This window comes from Hirundo rustica, chromosome 1 (genome assembly GCF_015227805.2).
Source record: "Hirundo rustica isolate bHirRus1 chromosome 1, bHirRus1.pri.v3, whole genome shotgun sequence".
NCBI lineage: Eukaryota > Metazoa > Chordata > Aves > Passeriformes > Hirundinidae > Hirundo > Hirundo rustica.
Window position 1 is genome coordinate 76118587 of NC_053450.1, and position 21373 is coordinate 76139959.

Here is a 21373-nt window from a genome sequence, read left to right on the forward strand (position 1 = left end):
GACCACAAGCAGAGCTGTGATGTCAACTGCATTAGTCTTACATTATTCTTTCTCTGAGAAATTATCAGTGTCTATTTTTTTCTGATAGCTAAAAAATGAAATTAAAATGAATTAAGCAATGTGTATGACCATTTGAGGCAGCTGCCCAGGCAGAGCTCCAGTGGGAATACAATGACACCCTGGCGCCAGGCTGCAGTGTGCCCCGCTCTTGCACCAGTAGGGGCCCGCAGTACGGAGCGTCCCTGTGGGAGGTGTGCCCGAGCACGGGAGCTTCTCTGCTTACCGACGGAGCTCCAGGAGCAAGCAAGCGGGTTGAGTAAAGAAAGAGTACAGCCGCCTTCCCTGGGACAGGCCCAAAAGGGCAGACAGAATGCATGATATGGAGGATTCCCTACCCTCTATCCAACAGAATGCAGTGACCTAAATGGCAGGGCATGGTGACAAGTTCCTGCCGAGTGTAGCAGGCAAATCTCTGCAACTCCCTCCCTGCAGAATTTTGGGGTTTTTAATGATGGGTCAATTTACATGATGTTGAGCCTGCTGGTGACAGACAGGGTGCACCTGTTGCAGAGCAGGAAAAGGATCTTCGCACAGGAGTTTTCAGGGCTCACTGAAAGAGCTTTAATTTAAACTTGAAGGGAAAATGGATAAAGCCATGCTCGCTAGAGATCAGCCTGGGGATTGCACACCAGTGTTGGAGGGGCAGAGTGCTATGAAGGTCCTTTGGTCTGCCATCTCAGTAGAGGTAGGAATGAAGATCTCTGTGTCAGCAAAAGCACAAGTTACTGATACATTAGAAAGCACAGAGACACCTGAGAATGGTCATGAAGGAATTAGGACTTCTCCCCCCAAAAAGGTGGTGGGATCAATAGCCCCACTGAAGTGCATCCATACTAATGCATGCGGCACAGGCAACAAACAGGAGGAGCTGGAAGCCACTGGGCAGCAGGAAAACTGTGGCCTCGTGGAAGCATGGTGGGATGATTTGCACAACTGGGATGCTGCAATGGATAGCTGCAAAATCTTCAGAAGGGATAAGCAAGGAAGGAAAATTGGCAAAGTAGCCCTGAACTTTAGGAGTGTAATGATTGTCCAGAACCTAATGATGGTACTGATAGAGTTGAGTGTTTATGGGTAAAGATTCAGGGGGAAGGGTGACAAGCCAGACATCCTGGTGGGAGTTTGTTACAGGACACCCAAGGAGGAGGAAGATACAGATTCTTCCTACAGTATTCTGTAGGAAGGTGGGAGAATCTTATGCTTGGTAGACCTTTTTCTCATGGGGGTCTTCAACAAACAAGCATATTTGCTGATATACAAAATAGCAAAGGGGAAACAGTCAAGAAGGGTTCCTCGAGGAAATGAGAAACATGTACAGTTAAGTAAATTATTCTCAAGTTAACTTTTAATTTCTGTGAGACTCAAACTAACTAACTTTAGCCTAGTGGCTTAGCTCATCAGTATTTTGCACATTCCATGCAAGTGTATATTTGGTGAAAATGAAATTACCATTCTATGTGAATAAATAGCATTCCTACTGTAAAGTAGGAACTGTTCAATTTCTGTTGCAGCTGTATTGGAAATACTGAATTTCATTGCAACCTACTGTACTTTTGATAGCATTATCTGAAAATTAAATATTAATGACTGGAGGAAATTAAAGCCTGCCATGGTTGTCGCAGTCTCTGCAACCTAAGGATGATCTGCAAAATTAAGCTGAAAGCTTAGATCAAACATAAGACTGTCCTGTTATGGTCAGTCCACATTCCTGGAAGAACACTGGGAGAAAAAACATTCATTATAATTGCACTGAGGAAGTAAACCTCAGAAAAATCATAAATGAGTGATATGATAGAGGTATTAACAATTTTCATGCCATGTAGTCATTTAGGAAGGTTAACCACCTTTTGCCTGTACAGTTCTGTATCTTGCCTTTTGAACATGAATAGACAGTACCAGAAAGGGTTGCTTTTTCCTTTTCTCCTGGGAAAATAACTGTCTGTAAATTCTAGGTAAAACTGTTGACAATTTTTAAATTTTAAATTAAAAATTGCTCAGGATGGAAGGGCCAGAGCAAGCATCTTCCACAAAAATACCCTGGACACAAGTCGCTATACAGAGGGATCATCTGTTCTTGATCATTTCTGTGGATGCCTTCTTGTCTATCATGTTGAAAGGATTCAAGTATTAATTCTGGTTCCTTTACTGAAACTCACATTTCATTTGCTAGCTAGACTTTCCGAAAGTGCTGGCTACTCTTTCTCTGTCTTTTTGACTCTATGAATAATTAAATATTTTTTACAACCTGTGCAAAAGGAAACATAGAGAGTTTATCTGCGAATATTCTACACCTTAATGGTTGGTCCATTCCCTTATGAGAACCTTGCCTCAAACCCATTGTTCACCTGAATTAAAGCAAGGTTTTAAACTTTCACCTCTAAGGATAGTATTTTAATAACTGAGATTTCTGTGTTATTCAGGATATTCAATAGTAGAACTTCTTTCAAGTAATTTATTGGAACACTTCCAGTTCCCATACAATTCATAGATGTTCACTGAACCAAAGGGAAAGCAAATGGAATTGATTACTCTATTCACTTCATCTCCATAGGGATAAGTAGGGAAATGATTTTAGTATGGTACAAAGAAAGCATTAGGAACTATTTCTGACACTGGCATATTCCAGTGTGCTCTGGATGCAGAAAAAGAAGCCATGGAAAGGCTTTAAAGGAAAAGAAGCATAGAAATTATGTGAAAGTGAAAGAAATTCCATGTAATTGGAATTTCAGAGTTCAAAGTTTCCAGTTCACCAAAAGAAGACTGAAAGAGGACCCTCAGAATGTAGATGCACAAACATATTCGACTGGATAAGCACACTTTAGTTGCAAAGCATGATTTTGTTTAAAGCACGTCATAATTGCTGCTTCCTGCTATCTGCTTCTGGACACTCTATGAATCCAAAGACAAGCAATGAAGTAACATCACCATGTATTGTCACTGAATTTCCCCACATCCTGCAGTAACATTAGTCAAAGTAGTTGAACAATAGTTCTGGAACAAAGCAACTCCCCAACTTCAGTGAGGAAGATGCACCTTCCCTGTTAGTCTTCTTTCTGTTGCTGTATGGCAATGATGTATTCCAGCAGTGAAGGATACAACCTCATCAGAAATCAACTGAGTGTAAATACTGGCCTCTGCTCATTTTGGCCCTGGGCAAAAACTAATTTACAGACTGCAATCAGAATTTTCATATGAAAATCTGGAAGATGCTCACGGGAGAAGCAATTCTGATGTCATGTGTTTCTTTGTAAGATGTGAAACAAGGAGTAGCTCAGGTTTTAAGGGCAACAAAAATACTCAAGAAATATATCCTGAGTCCAGGTTGTTGCCTTGTCTAATCCTGAAGTAAGATAATGTGGATCTTGGATGAAGGTTAGAAGGCAGGATGGTAAGAATATCAAGCTATTATATGCTGGCATGTAATCACGAAGAACACAATCCTGGGTTATGGATTGAATGAAATCTGGCAGAGTCTGCTTTATAAGTCAATTTGAATGTAATTTCTTAGATTAATAAATCAAATAGATTGATTTTGTAGTCATTTAAATTAGCAATAAATCTTCACTTAGAGAGAAGTTAGTCATAATTATAAAATTTTAGACTGTACAAATGAATATGGTAAATAATACACTGCTTGAAAATTTGCCCTACTGCATTATATGTTTATAAGAATTAGTATAATGTATTCATGTCAAAATTATTATTAATAACTTTTTAATTAAGTTGTTGTTTAAATATATATTAAACAGCAAAATTTTAACAGTCAATTGTATTAGTTTTTTCAGGTATTGCTAAATAATCACAACTACACACTAATAGGTGCTGTTGTTTGAATCAGTACTACATTTTCTCTAATAGTTTGGGTAGCCATGTTTTTGATCACTCACTTACTTATAAGATTCAATTTTGTAAGAATATATAAACTGTAGTGCTTAATTACAGAGAGTGGCAATTTAGATACTACATATCATCTAATATTATAGCTCTGTAAAAGAAGATAATAGCTGCCTCCACAGCATACACTATACCAGAAACTCTCTATTTCTCCCTAACCCTATCATGAATATGTCTGAAATCCCTTGGTGTAATTAAATTAAATTGCACAATATGCTTTTGAAAATTTCCAGCTGTCTGACTTGTTACACTGTGCATCGGCAGTCATAGCGCTACAAGAAGCAATGGTTGCAATACCAGAAACTGTAATATCCATTCATATCACTGTGTTTGAAAATTCCCAAGCTATAAATTGTTCTTCGCTTAATGGTGCTTATATGGCTTACATATAACCTATGTACCATCTCTTGCAGTACAAATGCAGACATAAAATAAAAGTACTATCAGTTTCTCTCAAATAACAAAAGCACCAAAAAGAATGAAATACAAGTATATGCTGCTTATATGAAAAACACTTTAGGAAGAACCACTTACTGTTCTGCAATTGTAATTTTTTAAAGTTTATTACTATAAAGACAGACAAATTTTGTTGTTTCTAGACAATACTCCCCTCTTTACATTCACTAATTACATATTATGAAGTTATTTGTCTTCTTTTCAGAAGAGAAGCTCCTAAGATTGTTCTACCTTACAGGCAGCACCGTTTCAGGATTCCCTACCAATATTAACAATAACACTCGAGCTCTGATTAAACTAGGATACTTTTAGAAAAACACCTTAGGATGTTTTTCTAAAGATAGGACCACCTGTGGTCCTGTAGGACATAAGCCCTGAAACAACTTGCTACCCAAGTCGAAAAAAAAGAAAGAAATTAGAAAGAAATTCTTTATTCAGAAGGTGGAGAAGCACTGCAACTTGAAGCGCAGGTTAGATGGGATCCTAAGCAACCTCATCTACTGAGTGGCATCCCTGCCCATGACTGGGGGGATTGGAACTAGAGGGTCTTTAGGGTCCCTTCCAACCCAAACCATTCTATGATTCTATGATTCTTTTTAACCTCTCTGAATGGATAGAAACAAGGCTGTAGATTTTCAAAAGGCTCTGGTTCTGCCATTGTAGTCAGACAAAAAATTCTTTATATCCAGAGTTTGTGGGCAACTCATTCCTACATGGATGATGTCTAGTGAAAAAGCAGGGAAGGTGTTGTGGGCTTTCCCCGACATTCAGGTGGTTTTAGAGTCTTTTTGCCCTCTGCAAAGCTCTGTGCCAAACGGATGAAAGAGACGGAGTCTTCAAGTTCTGATTTTTCAAGGTTGCATGCTTCGTTTATTTCTCTTATCTTAAAATTTTCTCAGTGCCCAACAAGATGTTCGCAGCTGCTCGGACATCTGACGACTCCTCCCGCCCAGGGCTGTCCTCATCTTTTATACTAATTGCTATGTATTCTTTATCTATCATTCCTTGCCAATGCCCATCACTAATACCAAACAGGTCATCTCTACCTTGACCCAATCTCCATTAAACTACTTTGTGCCAACGTCACTGCTGAAATGGAGTGAGGGAAGAAGAAAGAAGAAGCAGGAGACAATGCCCCAAATCCTCCATCTTGCCCCCATTCACTTCAATGCTATAAATCTAAATTTACTGTTTTATCACCCTGTGATAAGCTAAACTACAATCTTTCACACTCTTGTGGCCTGCAAACCCTCTCGCAGTGCAGGAAGCCTTTCCCATGGACTGAGATCAAAGCCAGTGTCTCTCTAGGCTCTGGGCTTCGGTCCCAGACCCCCCTGTCCAGGTCTTGGACCCTCCAGGGCAGCCAAAGGAATGCCCTGGGCTCCAACAGGAAGGTTTCTCCATCTCAGATGGGTTTCTCACTTACTCATTATACTCTGGGAAATATCAAGCCTGTGAACTGAGAAAGTGCAGAGCATCTAAGACTGGTAACTGCAGACAGAGCTAATGGAATTTCTCAGGGCTGTGATACAGGTAATATAAAATCTCATGGCTCAAAGCACTCAAAGAGGTAAGTGGCTCAGACATGTGGTAAACAGAGGACATAATACTCTTATCCAGGTAGGTTTGCCCAGTCAAGGCCTGGCTGACTTAGTAACTTATCCAGAATCACTACCATAAATTAGACCCCAAAAAAATCATTAAAATGGTAAGTATAGTGAGTACACCAGACAGTTTTTTGCTATGCTGTACTGAAGAGAACTGTTCCTGTTGTATTAGCCTTAACTCACAGAGGATTCTAAGGGAGAAGAGAGATTGAAGGAATGCATCATTTCTCCAGTCAGGGAACTTGGAGTGAGGTGTTGAAGAAGAAAGGTTGGCATTTTTTTGTGACTGTGAAAACAAGCTTAAGCAACTTTCTAACAAAACAGCTTTTAAAATGGCATTTTGTGAATGCCTGCTCATGGTCCACCAAAATGAAGTAGCCTGGACTCTAAACCAAAAAGACAACCAAGTCCAGTGGTGGAATCCTCCAGGAGGAAGCTAAGTAGCTGCGACTTTGGATTCACATCCTTCAGAGATGCTGATGGCCACAGACAGTCTCAACAGTTGGATTGCTGTCTTCCAGCACATACAGAAGTTTTCTGAAAATGCTTTTCCTCTAGTAATGAAAATAAACATGAAATGTGAAAATTACCTGTCCCTTTGGAAGCATGCAAATTTGTGGATGAATTTGAGTTTGAAAATAAAAGTTATCTTTCTAAAGTAATTTTCTTTTTCTTGTCATAAAACATATTCTGCAAAACTCTCTTCCCCTACAAGAGGGACAACAGGAAAGACAGGGAGGCAGCCTTTATCAGGGAGTGTAGTGATAGGATGAAGTTTAGCAACTTTAAAAGAGAGTAGGTTTAGATTAGATATTAGGAAAAAATTCTTTGCAGTGAGAGTGGTGAGACACTGGAACATATTGCTTAGAGAAGTGGTGATGAAAATAGAGAGAGTGACACTGGGACAAAGACATGGCTTCTTGTCCAGACTTCAGATATGGTAAATGCAGGGTTGTAGGATATAGCAGTGCAGATATTCTAGATGATTTTTAAGTAAGCAAGTTGGAGGCCTGTGTCTCTGGACCCAGTCAATGAAGGAAGAATTTTGAAGGTTATCTTGAGGTCCTGATGCATGAGATTTATACAATGAAGACAAAGACTCACTTGTGTCACATGGTTACCAAGACATCTGGGAATACTTAAACTACAGAAACTGCTTTCTATTCTAAAGTAACCTAGACTAGAAGACTGAAGTCCTTAGATCTTGTAGGTTTAATTGCTGGGGCTAGGGTCACAGCAATTGTATCAGTGACATCTACAAAAGCAGGAGGGAAAGGCCCAGGGGAAAGAGAAGCTTTTAAAAATCCAGCAGCCATAAACCCTTCCCACTGAATGCAGGATAGATTTTCCACAAATTTCTGAACACAGTCAACTACATGGCATCAATTCTCAGTGGAGAAACTCTGAAGTAGGCACATTTCCATAGAACAACCAGCAATTTCACACATTTTCTAGATTTTTAACCAAGGCTATAGGAAGTAAAGAACAGGCTGAAGTAGAGAATTTTGAAATACCAGAGATTATAGGGTCATAGAATTTTAAAGTTGCAAAAGATGTCTAAGATCATCAAGTCTAACCATTGACCTAGCACAATTCCATTCAGCACTAAACCATATTCCCAAGTGCCATATCCACATGTCTTTTGAACACTTCAAGCCATGCAATTTTACCACTTCCCTGGGCAGCCTGTTTCAATGCCTGATCACCCTTTCAATGAGGCAATTTTTGCTAATGTCCAATCAAAACCTCCCCAGGCACCACTTGAGGCCATTTCCTCTTGTCCTATTGCTTGTTCTTCATCTGGGAGTAGAGGCCAAACCCACCTCACTACAACCTCCATTCAGGTAGTTGTAGAGAGCCATGATGCACCCATGAATGCATTTATACAAGATACATTCTATTTGAAGGTCCCTCTGTTTATACCGGGTAGTGGAGGATATGAAGATCTTTTCCATAAGTTTGACAGATATCAGAAAAGCATCCATTATTAATCAAATTTCTATTTGGTGCAAGCATCCAGAAGACAATGAGATGATATGCAGTACTCTGTAGGTGGTGGGTAAGGAAGAAGGACCGTCTTTATTAAGTCTCAGGAGGATTTTAAGTCAGCTTTTACATTCAAATACCATCTAAGTGTCCTTTTTGGAAGGTGACATTGAAAAATTTAAGCTTACAATGATTCTTGTGGTCATTAAAGACAGTGGCTATGCGGAGGAACAGTGCTGCAGGTGCAGGAAAAGGCTGAAAGTGTAAGTCTCCCATATCCTACTCATGTTTTTCTGATGTGACTCAGGGAGTTCACATCAGCTGTTACACCCATCCCTTCAAGTAATATTTGTCATATTGCTCTCCTCCTATGAAAGAGCAGCCCTGACACAAATGTGGACTTTAGTCATTCAAGAAGGAACATAATGTGCTGGGAGTAACCACAATCTCTAGTAGATTGTAAATTGCAGATTGCCCAGATAAAGCAATGACAGATACATAAAGTGTTCCATTAATATGTAGACTCTCAGTCTGTCTGTTCTTGCCCATGGAGCAGAGGGAGCCTCCTTAGCATGAAAGAAGAGGAAACATACTGAAGTTTATTCTCATTTTCTTCAGCAACAGTTTCCTGACTGCCATTTTATGGAATTTGCTTTTTCCAAAATCCTTGTAGTGCTTGGAATAATATGCTTCCCATGTCAGGAGAGTAGTTAAATACATATAAAGCTAGCTAGCATTTCATCTTGATGGCAAGGTTCATGACTTTGTGAAACTACTAAGGAATTGTTTCATTATATCTGCTTTTAGCCATAAAAGATGAGAAAAATGAGCCTTGGCTTAGGAAATAGCCCCCATCCACTAATATGATTTGTGTGGGTAACAATATGGTATATTTCTGTGATGGGCATGTGCTCATCACAGAACTGGTGAAGGTTAATGCTGACACGGAGGGAAGACACTGCCAAAAAATATGCAAAAATGGGACGTATACACAAAAATAGAGTAGGGGGTAAGGAAACAGCACTTGGCCAAGAATGAGAATACTCATTCTCCATGAGTTTCACTGAAATGTAAACAAAAAGAGGAGAAAAAAGAGATATCAAGAAATGAAAGGAAATAAAAAGGAAAGTTGAAATAAATTAAAACAAGAAGAAAAGAACTCCATGGCAAAAGAGTCATGCAGTCAAAACGCATAATGAGGGTGCTCTGACTCAGACAAGTACTTCAAAGGAACTGAGGTCAAAGTGTTCCTTCACTGCTGCACTGTAGACATGAAAGCAGGCAGGGGCTGTTCTCTACACATTGATGAAGCAATAGGAAAGAATCTTCAGAGCCAACGCCAAACATCAATTTGAATCTACACATGGCACAAAAAAAATTAAAAATACAAGTGCAATAGGTGCAAAAGCTGTCTCCCCAATACAACAAATTAGGAAATAGGTAACTTGGCATGACTGCCAGTCATTGGGATGAAGCACTGAAAACTTCAGTAAGAATGGACCAACATTCAAAACCAAGAAGTATTAAAAGTAAATTTCAAAATTAACTTAATAAAACTTTCTTTGACAAATTTCATTTGTAGATAAAACTGTAAGGACACTTCAGAGTTAACACAGACTGGAAGAGTAGTCAGGATGCATTGACAGTATTTGGTGCTCAAAGCAGGCTCCTTGCACTGCCAAATCAGCATAAGGTAAGGAATCACAGACATGTGGGATGAAAGCAGTACACCATCATGTATTAGCAATTTTTTCATATTAAAAAATAGAAGAAGCATGTTGAAACAACCACTTCTTGCTTTCAGTATTTTTCCACTAATCTCTGTTGATAGGAATTCAAGACTTGAATAACTGGGATTTTTGACATATGACAAAAAGACAAAAATTTTTATTGTGAAAACTCAGAAATCTTTGATCACTAAACAAATTTCTAGCAGATCAAGTCAATGGGAAAACACCCAAGCACAGAACATGACAAAAAAACAGTAACACAAAGGCTCCTGAAAGCAGGTCTGACCCCATATCTTAAGCCTTGAATTGCTATACTTAGCATTTCAAATGGCAGCACCTATGTGTATGTAGCAACTCTGTGGCCCATTCACACCCTTTTTAAATTTTGGATGCATTCTTGTAATGAAATCTGTTGCAAATATGTAATTTATGCTTATATTTCCAGCAATAACTGTAATTTGATATATTTCCTCTGAAAAACAACCTAACACTGTATCTCATGCAAATCATTGTGCCCCATGAAAATCTTAGGCTGAAGGAATCCACCTTTTTTACCTTGAAGTAGTTAAACCACTATTTAATAAACCAAGGTAATGCCACTCTTTAAATCTATGTCTTACCACTAGATCAGGATGACATTTGTAATTAAAAAAATTACTTCCAAGTACCATTCACAGTTTACATTGCACTGTTTTCTCACACTGTTCTAGCAGTCAAACTGCCTTGAGCACAATCTACACATCTCACAAAATAAAAACAGAAAGAAATTGCTTTTTTAAGATGCTACAGAAAATAAAAGAGTAACATATGAGGGGCACACACCCACATACTGTTAATACAATTCTTTTTTTTAAGTATGGTCTCCTTTTTTAATTTTGTATTCTACTTGATTACCTTAGGATATACTTAGAAGCCTGACATAACTGCTAAACTGTTTGACTTTCTCTGTATTCCCCCATATTCCTTCCTGATGGCTTCAGCCCCCATTTGATGTCTGCTCTGACCTCTTAAGATAAATTCAGTTTCTTCTCATAACTTACAAATATGCTTCAGTATTTGTAGTCAATATCTAGTCTTTTGTTATTAATTCTTCTCTATCCCTACCCAACTCTCGTGATAATAGAATCAGTTCCTTTGTTCACCTACTATTCTTCATTATTTCATGACTTTCAGATCATTGGTACTTAATGTATTCTTCTGGCCCCTGTTCTCTCTCACCTGTCATTAATTATCAATTATATCCATTTTTCTAAAGTTTCTAAAGCTTTGTTCCTCCTTTCCACAGTAATGTCCACTTTGCACTCCTTCAGCTCAGTATGCTAAATATTCAGATCCTAGCGTGCTAGCAGTGTACCAGTGGCCTGCTCACTTGCTCTGTGAAAAGTGTGCTCTCTCATCTGAATGGCCAACCAAATGTTTTTCTCAAGCTAAACTGACTTTTGTCTCCACACCTTTTTGAAGCCTTTTATTTCCATGTCTCTTTATGCATCAATTACAAGAAAACAAAGAAAACACATGAAATTCATTATCCCATCAGAATTTTCTCTTTGGTGCCTTCCATTTTTTGCATTTCTGTTTTTTAAGTTGGTTGCGAAATTTTTACTGTCCTCTTCTGTACTCTGCACCATTGACACTTGCTTACTTAGTTCTCTTTTTCAGTCTCTCATTTACCTTCAGATCTTTAACAGAAAGTAGACAGAAAACAGAAAATGTATTTTGCCTTTCCCACCACAGAAAAAATTCTCAACTGCCCTCTCCAACAGCTCTGCTATCATTTTGTTTTTAAACTCATTAAGCATGCTACTTAGAACTGATCATAATCACCATCTATACAGTGCAGTCACTGAGACAACTGTGAGTGTACCAGATTAAAAGGTCTATCTGGTAATGTGGAGTAAATTCTCCTGGAAGTGGCCAAACGCAGATGTTCGCAAAAAAAAAAAAAAAAAGGTGTGAGAAGTACAGCAGTATATCTACTATATCTATACTGATGACTGACATCTACTTTTCTGTTTCAGATTTCTCTATCCTAAAAAACTAAACCTAAACTGTCAAAACACAGATTTTACCATTCATTTAAATCTCTAGGATTTTCATGTCCCAGCCTTCCTCAAGCAGTATAGATTTGTTGCTCCAGTACGTGAATTTGTTATTGAAATAATCTTAAATTTATCAGGAATTATCTTAAATTTAAATATATATTTGGATTCTCCTGTTCTCATTATTTCTAAATTTGCATGTGCTTTCTGTGTAGCATATCTAAGACTATTCATACATAAAAAAAATAATTTCTCATCATCACTTTTGTCTTATGTCTTAATTACTGTAACACATCTTTTAAGCTCATGACAAAAGTAATTTTCTCAGCAAGTACAAAACTGCTTCAAGTACAATTCCTTTTATTCCACTACTTTGACCATGTTACTGTCCTTCTTTCTCCACTCCTGTGCACTCTCTTCTCCATCACATGAAGATTTGATTTGATTTTTAAGTCCTTCCAGGCATTTATTGACGTATTAATTACCTTCTAATGACTGCTCAGGCATTGAATCTCATTTCCATTCAGTTCATTATACCTATCTCAGCCAAGTGTTTTATTTTCCAACAGCCCCTGCACAGTGCCTTCACATTCAAAGGGTGCTGCAAAGCCTCACCGTTTTCTTTTCAAGAGGCCTCTTAAAACACATGCCATTTGAGATGCCAAAAACTCAGTTAACAGATAGAAATGTTTAGTGCACCAGGGGGCTCGGTACCAGGGCTAGTGTATGATAGATTTGTCCCTTATCCCTTGGTCAAACTTCTTTGTAAATTGTCCAATATTGGAACAATCCTTTTTGTTCTTTTTTGTCCACTGACATATGTAATAGCACAATGTATCCTTCTGGATCTTCAGTATGGGGAGAGACAGTAATAGATTGTTCTTGGTACATTGTGCAGCTTAGAATTAATAATTCGAGATTTCAACCTTTTCCCTTTCCCCTTCTTAGTTATGCCTAAAAGAACTTAATGCTGTCATCCAGCTGAGCATAGTCATAAGCAAAAACTTTTACTAACCATTTACTACAAATTTTTTTCTGCACACTGGCCTCCATACTGAAGCATCTGAAGAACTCAACTTTTGCACTTCTAAATGTAACATGCATTCACATACCTGCAGTCTGCTACATAATTTTGTTCATGCTTATCTAGTTGATGCCGGTGAGCTTTCTCAAATGAGTGAGGATTACGCACGTTAACAAAATCTGGAAAAGTGAAACCTTAAATTTTGAAAAGTACCGCCTTAATTTTTTTTCTATTTTAAGAAATCAGGCCTAACAAGTAAGCATTTACGTTTTTAAATAATTGCGATTTTTCTGATATCAGAAAAGCTGTTGAATTGCCATACAGTTAGGTTTTAAATTAGCAGATCCATCTACTGTATCACTTCTGGAATAGGTCCATTTCACTGAAGTATCAGAATATAATGTTTTAATGAACTGGATTTATTAAACATCTAACGTAACACTATTTCATGGCACACTACATTAACAGTCTAGAAAAGGCTACTATCTAAATAACTTTACTACTCACTTATAGAAGTGACAGGTTTTAGCAACAAGGTATATTTTCTCAACCTTTGCATGATTGTATTCCACTTTAAACGTTATTTCTAAATTCTTACAAGAGCACTGACATTCTTCAATACACATTCATACTTAAATGCAGGTGAACTAATCTCCTAACGTCGTAAAAATCAGACAGCACAAATAAAACCAAAACACTGTGTTTATATTTCTTTTAGGGATATATTTTTTTTAGGAAGGAAACCTATACAGATTGTAACCTTAACAAAGCAATAAAAAAATATTCCTTTTTGTGCTTTTTTCCCTTTTTGTTACTCTCAAATATAATTCTAAATGGGTTTAATTTCCAAGTCATACATTTGAAGTTTCTTCTTTTTAAGTCTTTTCAAAAAAAACCTTCAAAAAATCCCTGCCCAAAGCAGTATTTGTTACAGATCCCCTCATTATAGTTTGATGGGGAGGAAGGAAATTTTCTTGTTGTTAACATAGCCCTGCCTATAACTGGATCAAATTCCACCCTGCCAATGGAGCAAGTCCAGCTAGATGAACATGTGCTTTCATTAATGGACTAGAGCAAGGTTAAATACGTCTTTCTGGTATGATCCGAAGAAGGATACTGAAAAATTCCAAACCTCTGTTATACATCTTATCAAATGTGATCAACTTGTTTGTATGCTCACCTTCCACTGTTAGCCCATGGGTTAATTTGGGGGGTGTTTTAAGGTTTATTCCTATAATAAAATCTATGTGTTTCCAGGATTATATTTTTAGAAGTGAATTATGTAGTAGTTGCTGAAACTAGAACTGGAACAGCGACACTGGAAGAATTTCTATCAGAATAGAAATATTCTCTTTCTTGAATGTACTGCCCCAAAAGAGGCACCCCTTGGATTTACTTTGCCTTCCATGAAGCAACAGAAACCACAGAACATGTTAGTGGAATATTCACATCTATTCCAATGTTCTGAATGAAAACATAGAAAAGTCTCTTCCTTTTTAAGTCCCTACACATCGATACATCCCTTAAATACATGAGGTGAAAGCAAACCTGAAGAGCTGGTGTAAATCTGCATAGACCTGAGTGTGAACAGAGCAGGTTTGCACAGACCTGGTGTAAATCTGCATTTACCTGAAAAAGAAGCTGTTTTTTTAAATAGCACCAGTTTTCTCTCTTATGACACTGCCTACAAAGTTCTAATAAGTAAAAGACTGGTAGAGACAATTCTGGGAAGGTGGACCGAGGCAGACTACTGGTTATTCAGAGAGTGAACTACTCTTCTCCAAATATTGTAGCTAATGTAATGCAAGAAGTCCTGCTTTTTAAGTACACTCATGACTTCAGCTGAAGATGTTTTAAGTTCCTTCTGTATTGAAATGGTCCCACCCTTAGCTTTTTGCCAAAACTAAGCAAAAAGTCACATGCCATAAAACAAGTTTTTGTGTAGTGTAGAAAACGACTCAGAACCTGTCCAAAAGTTTAAGCCAAGACAGTGGTTAAAAATGGCCAATACTATTACAGTCAAGAATATGGGGGAGGAGTGAGTGAATTTTAAAAGTGATTCTTCTTATAACATCACACAGACAACTGCAGTTTGAGACTTCCCTTTAGATTTCGTTACTACAAGAGGAATATTCTGTGTAGGAGACTGAGAAAGGTACTATTGTGTTCCCTCAAAGAGATAGGTGATTTTTTGGGTGTCAGGAATTTGACCTCAGGACTGTATGTCTAACTGATTATTTGAGTTGCAAATCCACGAAATCTTTTTTATGCTGTTTTGTCAAGAAAGAAAGGACAGACTTAAATGACTTACCTAAAAAATGAAAGACAGGGTTAAGAATAAATCAAGTATTAAGCTATTGAAAGAGAAACATAAATCTGGTTTCTTTCTTTCCTCCTTCCCCCCACAAAAAAGAAAAAGAAAAAAAAGGTGAAAACTCATACAGTGAATGACATTTGACTTCTGTCTCTTCAGTTTCTTTTTACTTCCCTTGTAAGCTTTGCTCGTAGGTCAAACTTTGTTGCCTGCTGTGTCATCTACTGACTACTCTTTGCTTCTCTTTTTCATCGAAAACTGAATAGTTGTTCTTCAGGTATGGCCCTTATTCTGCTGTCCACAGAGGTATCTAATGACTTTTCAGATAATGTCACTTTAATATGTGCTTGGCCTCCATCTGCAGTTCCAGAGTCCCTCGTAAGTTCTGTCATATCTGCTCTTCTGTGTACATATTCAGGCTACCTTGGAACATCTCAAATAGTGCTAGATGCCTCTTTGCAGGCAACTGTGTCATGTCTTTGCTGTCTAACAACTATTTTCAGATAATATAATTGCAAACTATTGCTATTGTAATCATTGTTAGGAAAAGGATGAGATTGCTGTGGATATGCAAGAAACAAAGATTTTTAAAAGGTTGAGAAAAGCCAAAAGGATCAAGCCCCATGCCAAACCACATATGTATAGAAACAAAATCTACCACCTTAATTTTATGGAGTATTTTACAAATCCTTTACTTTTTTACATCATAAAGCTTCTCTCCAGGAAAGTTTACCAAAAACTTTCCTTTGAGGATTTATAAAGGAAAAAAATTGAAGTACTCTGTAAGTACTTGCCCCTAATCTGAACAGCTGTAAGCAAATACTCCATATATTCTGTATCCAAGGAATACTGATCACGCTCACACAACTGCCATTACCATCCAACAATGTCTTTTCTATAAAACACCAATCAAACACAGGCAGAGAAAAATGACCCGAGTGTTTTGGCCTTTGAGAGCTCCATCATCTCTGAGCTCTTAGGATCAAAACTAAAAAAAGATACAATTATCTTACTAAATGTGTTCCTCAGATGTTATAAAACACAATTTCCAGGATGGAACTTAAAACCTCTAAAGGATTCTGATATGCAAAGTGGTATTAAGGCTGCCCTAAGAGATCTGCTGGAGCTCCTCCTGCCTCTCCCAAAACATGTTACCACTACAAGGCTCTAACTTCCAGCTTATGTTCTGAAACATGATGTCGCTGAAATGGAGTTTCAGTATGTGGAAAATGTATAACTGCACATTTCAGCTTCTGAAACAGCTACCAGTGGACAGAACTTTAAGAGTGTTCTACTGCTCTGAATTGTGCCAAGGCTCAAAAGTCACCTCCTTTCACATTTTTACAGTAGATGAATACACAAACAACAGAAGCTTTCTTCACGTCTCCCCTCTGGACCCTAAGCTTGAAGAAAGAACAAAATCAACCTTTGAGTCAGTCTAAGACATGTTTAAAGTTTAGAAAGTGAATCTGGGAGTTCCAAGTCCTCTGTCACATCTCAGCATGATTTAACTACTTATAGAATTTACCAGCCTCTAAAGACCATTTCCACAGCAAGCCAAAAACTAGAAGAACATAACAGAACCAAATCACTACACCTTTTAATATATCTTAACTGGTCTTAAAAACCAACTTCAAGTGGGTGCAAGTGCTAGCTGGTGAGGCATATAGGATCTTCTGCTGTATTTTCCAGAAACCTTGGAAGTAAAAGTAAGAATCATTTTGTTAAAAAATAAAAATAAAAAAGACTGAAACGACATATTTTTTTTTTAAATAACAAATTACCTGACAAGGCTTTTTCATTTTAATGGCTATAACATGGTATCTGTAACAGCAGAGTTCACAGGTCCATGACCCTCTTTCACTTATCCACTTTAACAGGCAAAGCTGATGGGTGTATCGTACTGAGCCATCGCAGCGACAAGGGTTTAACAATTCACCCTGGAAAGGCAATACAGAAACATCAACTCTAAAGGAACCTTCCACGTACACTCTATACCAAAATTTTTAGGGGTCTGTAACAATGACCTGGTCTCAATTTCACTCATGTGGAAAAGCATGTATTTTTGGCTGTGAAATACTCAAAAATGTCTTAAAAATACTAGCTGCTTCTACTGAGAAAAGCCAGAAAGCTGTCTACACATGTTCACCTACTCATGTGAAACAACTGAATTATCATTATCATCATTATCATTATCATTATTATGTGTTAAACAACAGTACCATTAGCCCTTTCAGATACCTCAAAAGGTACCAGAAATGGTTGGATACATTTCTCCAACAGCTATTTGCAGTCGTCACTCAGAAAGAAACGTGTGACATCACGATTCCAAGAGAACCTCGCTCTTGGGGCACGGCTCTGTGCTGTCCAGCTAGCCAGCTGTCAGGCAGGACCTTAAATAATGTAACTAAGCACTTGCCCCAGTAGTTTCTGTATTGTATAGATCAGCCATTCTCCTCTTTCCAACTCCAAAGCAAGCCATAAAATGCTAGTTACAGATCCATTGATGATATTATGCCCCATAATGTCACGACAGTGATGATACTTGGAGGTCTTCTCAGCATTACCTGTAAGCTAACACTCTCATTTCAAAGTCTAACAGAAACCTGAGACATTCGTATTGTGCAGAGTCCCTCAGAGGTGAACCAGGGAGCGCGAGCGCCAGAGGACACCCAGCGTGCAAGGCAGACACGGCAAAATCCCCGAGTTCTCCCAAATCTCCGCGCCGGCTCGGGTTCGCCCCAGGCGTTTGCCACAACCAGCTCGCACACCGGCAGCCGCCGCTCGCACGGCCGCCGCCGCCGGGGAGGGCGATTCTTGCCGGGGAGCGACGCCGAGATCAGCACCAGGGACAGGGCTCGGCCCCGGAGCGGGGGTGCGAAGGTGCGCGGGGTGCCGCCCGCCCGCCCCCGGCGCCTCTCCTCACCTGCTCGGGGCCCTGGAAGCAGATCTTGCAGATGGGGCCGGCCCCGCCGGCGTGGCCGCCGCTGCCGCTCTCGCTGCTGCTGCACACCGAGCGCGTCTCGGGCTTGTCGCCGCCGGCGGCCCCGCTCTCCGAGCCGCCCCCCCGGCCCTCGCCCTCCTCGGGGGTGTCCCCGCTCGCCTCCCCCGCCCCGGCCGGCAGCTCCAGCGGGGCGGCGGCGGCTCTCGGCGGCTCCCCGGCAGGGAGCACGACGCTCCCCGAGGCGCAGTTCATGCCCCGGGGCACCCGCTCCCCCGGGGCGGGGACGGCCCGAAGCGGCGGATGGCGGCGGGCGAGGGGCGGCGGGGGCGGCTCCGGGCTGCCGGCGGCCGGGAAGGTGACCCGGCGCGGCCGCTCCCTCACGGCCCGGCGCTGCGCGAGGAGCGGCGCGCGGGGCCGCGGGCGGCGGGGCGGGGCGGGGCGGGGCGGGGCGGGCGGCACGCGCGGAGGGACGGAGGGAGAGAGGGGGAGAGAGAGGGACGGAGGGAGGGGGAGAGGGAGAGGGAGGGAGAGGGAGGGAGAGGGAGGGAGGCGCGGGTCCGGCACCGGCCACCGCCGCCCACACACCGCTCCGCGAGAGCAGCCGCCTTCGCCAGCGCCCTGGCCCCTGCCCAGCCGGGCGAAACCCCTGCCCCTTTCCGGGACGAAAACGCCTGCCTGCTCTCCCGCCTGCCCCCCGGCGTTCCTGCCCTCTGCACCCGCTGTTCCCGCACCCGGCGGCCGCGGCCCCTGCCCAGCCCCGAGGGCGCTGCCTTTCCTTCCCTTGGCGGCCTCCTCCCGGCCCTGCTCCCGGCGCCCAGTGCTCAGGGGGCTCCTCGACCACGGGCCCCCAGCGCCGCAGGATGCGGCCCTCCAAGGGACACCTACAGATTTTTCTGCTTTATCGTGATTTTGGCTGCAGGAGATTGCAGAACGAATATTCAACAGTTGTTCTTTGGGTGTGAAACAGCAGCTCTCCCGGTCTTCTGCGGCTGGCTTTCTTTTTCTTTTCTTTAGTTCATTACATCACCTCATTTTCAAAATTAAATCTGCTAAAAGCATCACGATCAAATACCTTCTAAAAAAATCCTCAGCAGTTAGAAATTCTTTAAAGTTTGGCTGGGGCTGCTGAAGGAAAGTAGGTGTGAATTTCAGCATCAAGTATGACACCAGTGCACATTTGATCTCGTGAAGATGACAGCAGGGAAGGAGAGAGAAATAAAACCTAAAAAAAACACCCCAAAACAACAACAACAACAACAACAAAACAACAAAAAAACCCCACCAAATCCACAAAAAACCCCCCAAAAAACCACAAAAAAACCAAACCACAAAACAAACAAAAAAAACCAAAAGACCAAAACCAATTGTGAAGCCATATGCTTTCCCATAGCCACATTTAGATCCAAAATGTGATGAAATCACACGCCTTCCTCATTGGCCACTTATATGTAGTCTCAAGATGAGGGAGTACCCGATGAGGTCAGCCGGTGCCTTCGCTGGCTGTGGTGTGATAGTAGTGGCTTCCTTGGTGTGGGTATTTTATCAGAACACCGAAGCAGCACACAGAACCAAAGCAGCACTGCTCAGCCCATGATCTCATGGTATCGTGTGGCTCTCAAGCTCTCCAGAGAGGCTTGCAGAGTATATTGCAAACACCTGGTCCGACCTTCCAGCCTGGCTGGAGACCAGCCCAGCAATGTGCTCTTGGCAGAAAAGCATCAGACCCATATTGCAGGAGAGTGACATTCCAACCAGTTGGGCCAAGGTGCTGTTAAAGCAAATTCAGTCCCCCTAGGGTCTGTGTCTATTATGGAGGCCATGCAACAGATACATTAAGGACAAGGAACACCAATGCTATTTTCAGTATTGCTCTAAAAAAATGCATATTCAGAGGTTGACTTCTCATAGTGGAATAAGAAGCACCATTATAACTTTTCTCATCAGACACTAATTCCAATTCTCATGAAAATCTATTTTTCTGGCAGCTCTACATTAGCTAAGTCAGTGGTGGCCATTTAGCTTGGTGTTAGAACAAGATGCTCCAATCCTAAAATTACATTTGTTCACAAGGTTGTTGTTAAGTAGGTAAATAACACGGATTTGTCCAGATTTGATAATGTAAAGGAAAAAAAAAAAAAAAAAAAAAAAAAAAAAAAAAAAAAAAAAAAAAAAGACACATCGATGGAGACATTCTGATGAACAGCAGATGCTGTGGAGTTTGGAAATTCTCTACATATCATTTTTATCATAGCAACGTAATAACTGAAGGGGTTGCCAGAGAGGCAAAACAAAAGTGAAGACAGAACTAATCAAATAGATTATTTCCAAAGAAAGAAGAGACAATCACAAAAAATGATGGGGGGGGGGGGGGGGGGCGGGAAAGGAAGTGTCAGAACAAATAGATGAGTCAAAAATACTGGGTAGAAGAGAACTAAAGCAAAACCAGAAGGAAAAGACAGTGGAAATAAAGACGTGAAGTGAGAAATTAATGGTAAAATGTTACTTAACCATATCTGAGTAATACAGCATGCCCTTGCCCTTTGCTGTATGTGGAGGTTTATGCCATTTTTCTCTCTCTTCCTTTTGTTTGTCAGCAAAAGTTCAGTAAGTGACATGGCTTTTGAAAAGGCTACAAAAAGAAGATAAAAATGTCAACACAGAAATGGAATGACTTCTTAGTGACAGAAAAAGAAAGAAAGATGTGACTGTAGAGAATAATAGAGAGCTTTAAGAAGGTCAATCTTTTCCACCTAATCTTGCCCAAAATAAATATATAACATGACTCCTAAAAGGAAACACATCTGACATGAATCAGAATAATTTTTTTCACACATATGTAATTATCTTGGAGAGCTGATTGTGAGTGGGTATTTCACAGACATGAGTTTTTCAATACATCACCTGTTTGCCTGTCTACCAACAGCTACTGGCACGCTAAAACAGAATTACGAAGTTTATTGATCCCTGTGCTTCAGAGAGCATTGGAGTTGTTTGGCATGCTGGGGTGGGAGGAGATGCCAACAAAAGAGCAGAAGGGGTGGAGAACATTCTGGAACACAGCCTCCAAGCGAAGCAGTGTTCAGCCTTCTGCTGAGCCAGAGAGGAGGACTGGAGCCAAAATCCAAAGATTGAAACAGAAAGAAGAAAAATTTAAAGTAAGAAAGGATAATTCACTTCATAACAGCAGTAGTGTAGGTGGCTGGGAGAGAGAAAAAAAAAGAGAAGCTGAAACCAGGAAGAGTTAGTTTGTGATTAAGACAGTGAACTGGAGCTTATGAGACTTACATTGAAGCACAGCTTTGTCATGTATTTCTTGAAC

The 21373-nt window shown here is 40.4% G+C and overlaps 1 protein-coding gene across 1 annotated transcript in view; it reads right to left on the reverse strand.

Moving 5' to 3' along the window:
- MARCHF11 (membrane associated ring-CH-type finger 11) overlaps window positions 1-18306 on the reverse strand; it is a 32395-nt gene extending 14089 nt beyond the window's left edge. Inside the window, exons 1-2 of the mRNA XM_040074912.2 lie at window positions 18037-18306; window positions 16895-17050 (exon numbers count right to left, since the gene is read on the reverse strand). Coding sequence (XP_039930846.1) covers window positions 16895-17050; window positions 18037-18306 — 426 coding nt within the window. The remainder of the gene's footprint in view (window positions 1-16894; window positions 17051-18036) is intronic.
- Window positions 18307-21373: the final 3067 nt, after the last annotated feature.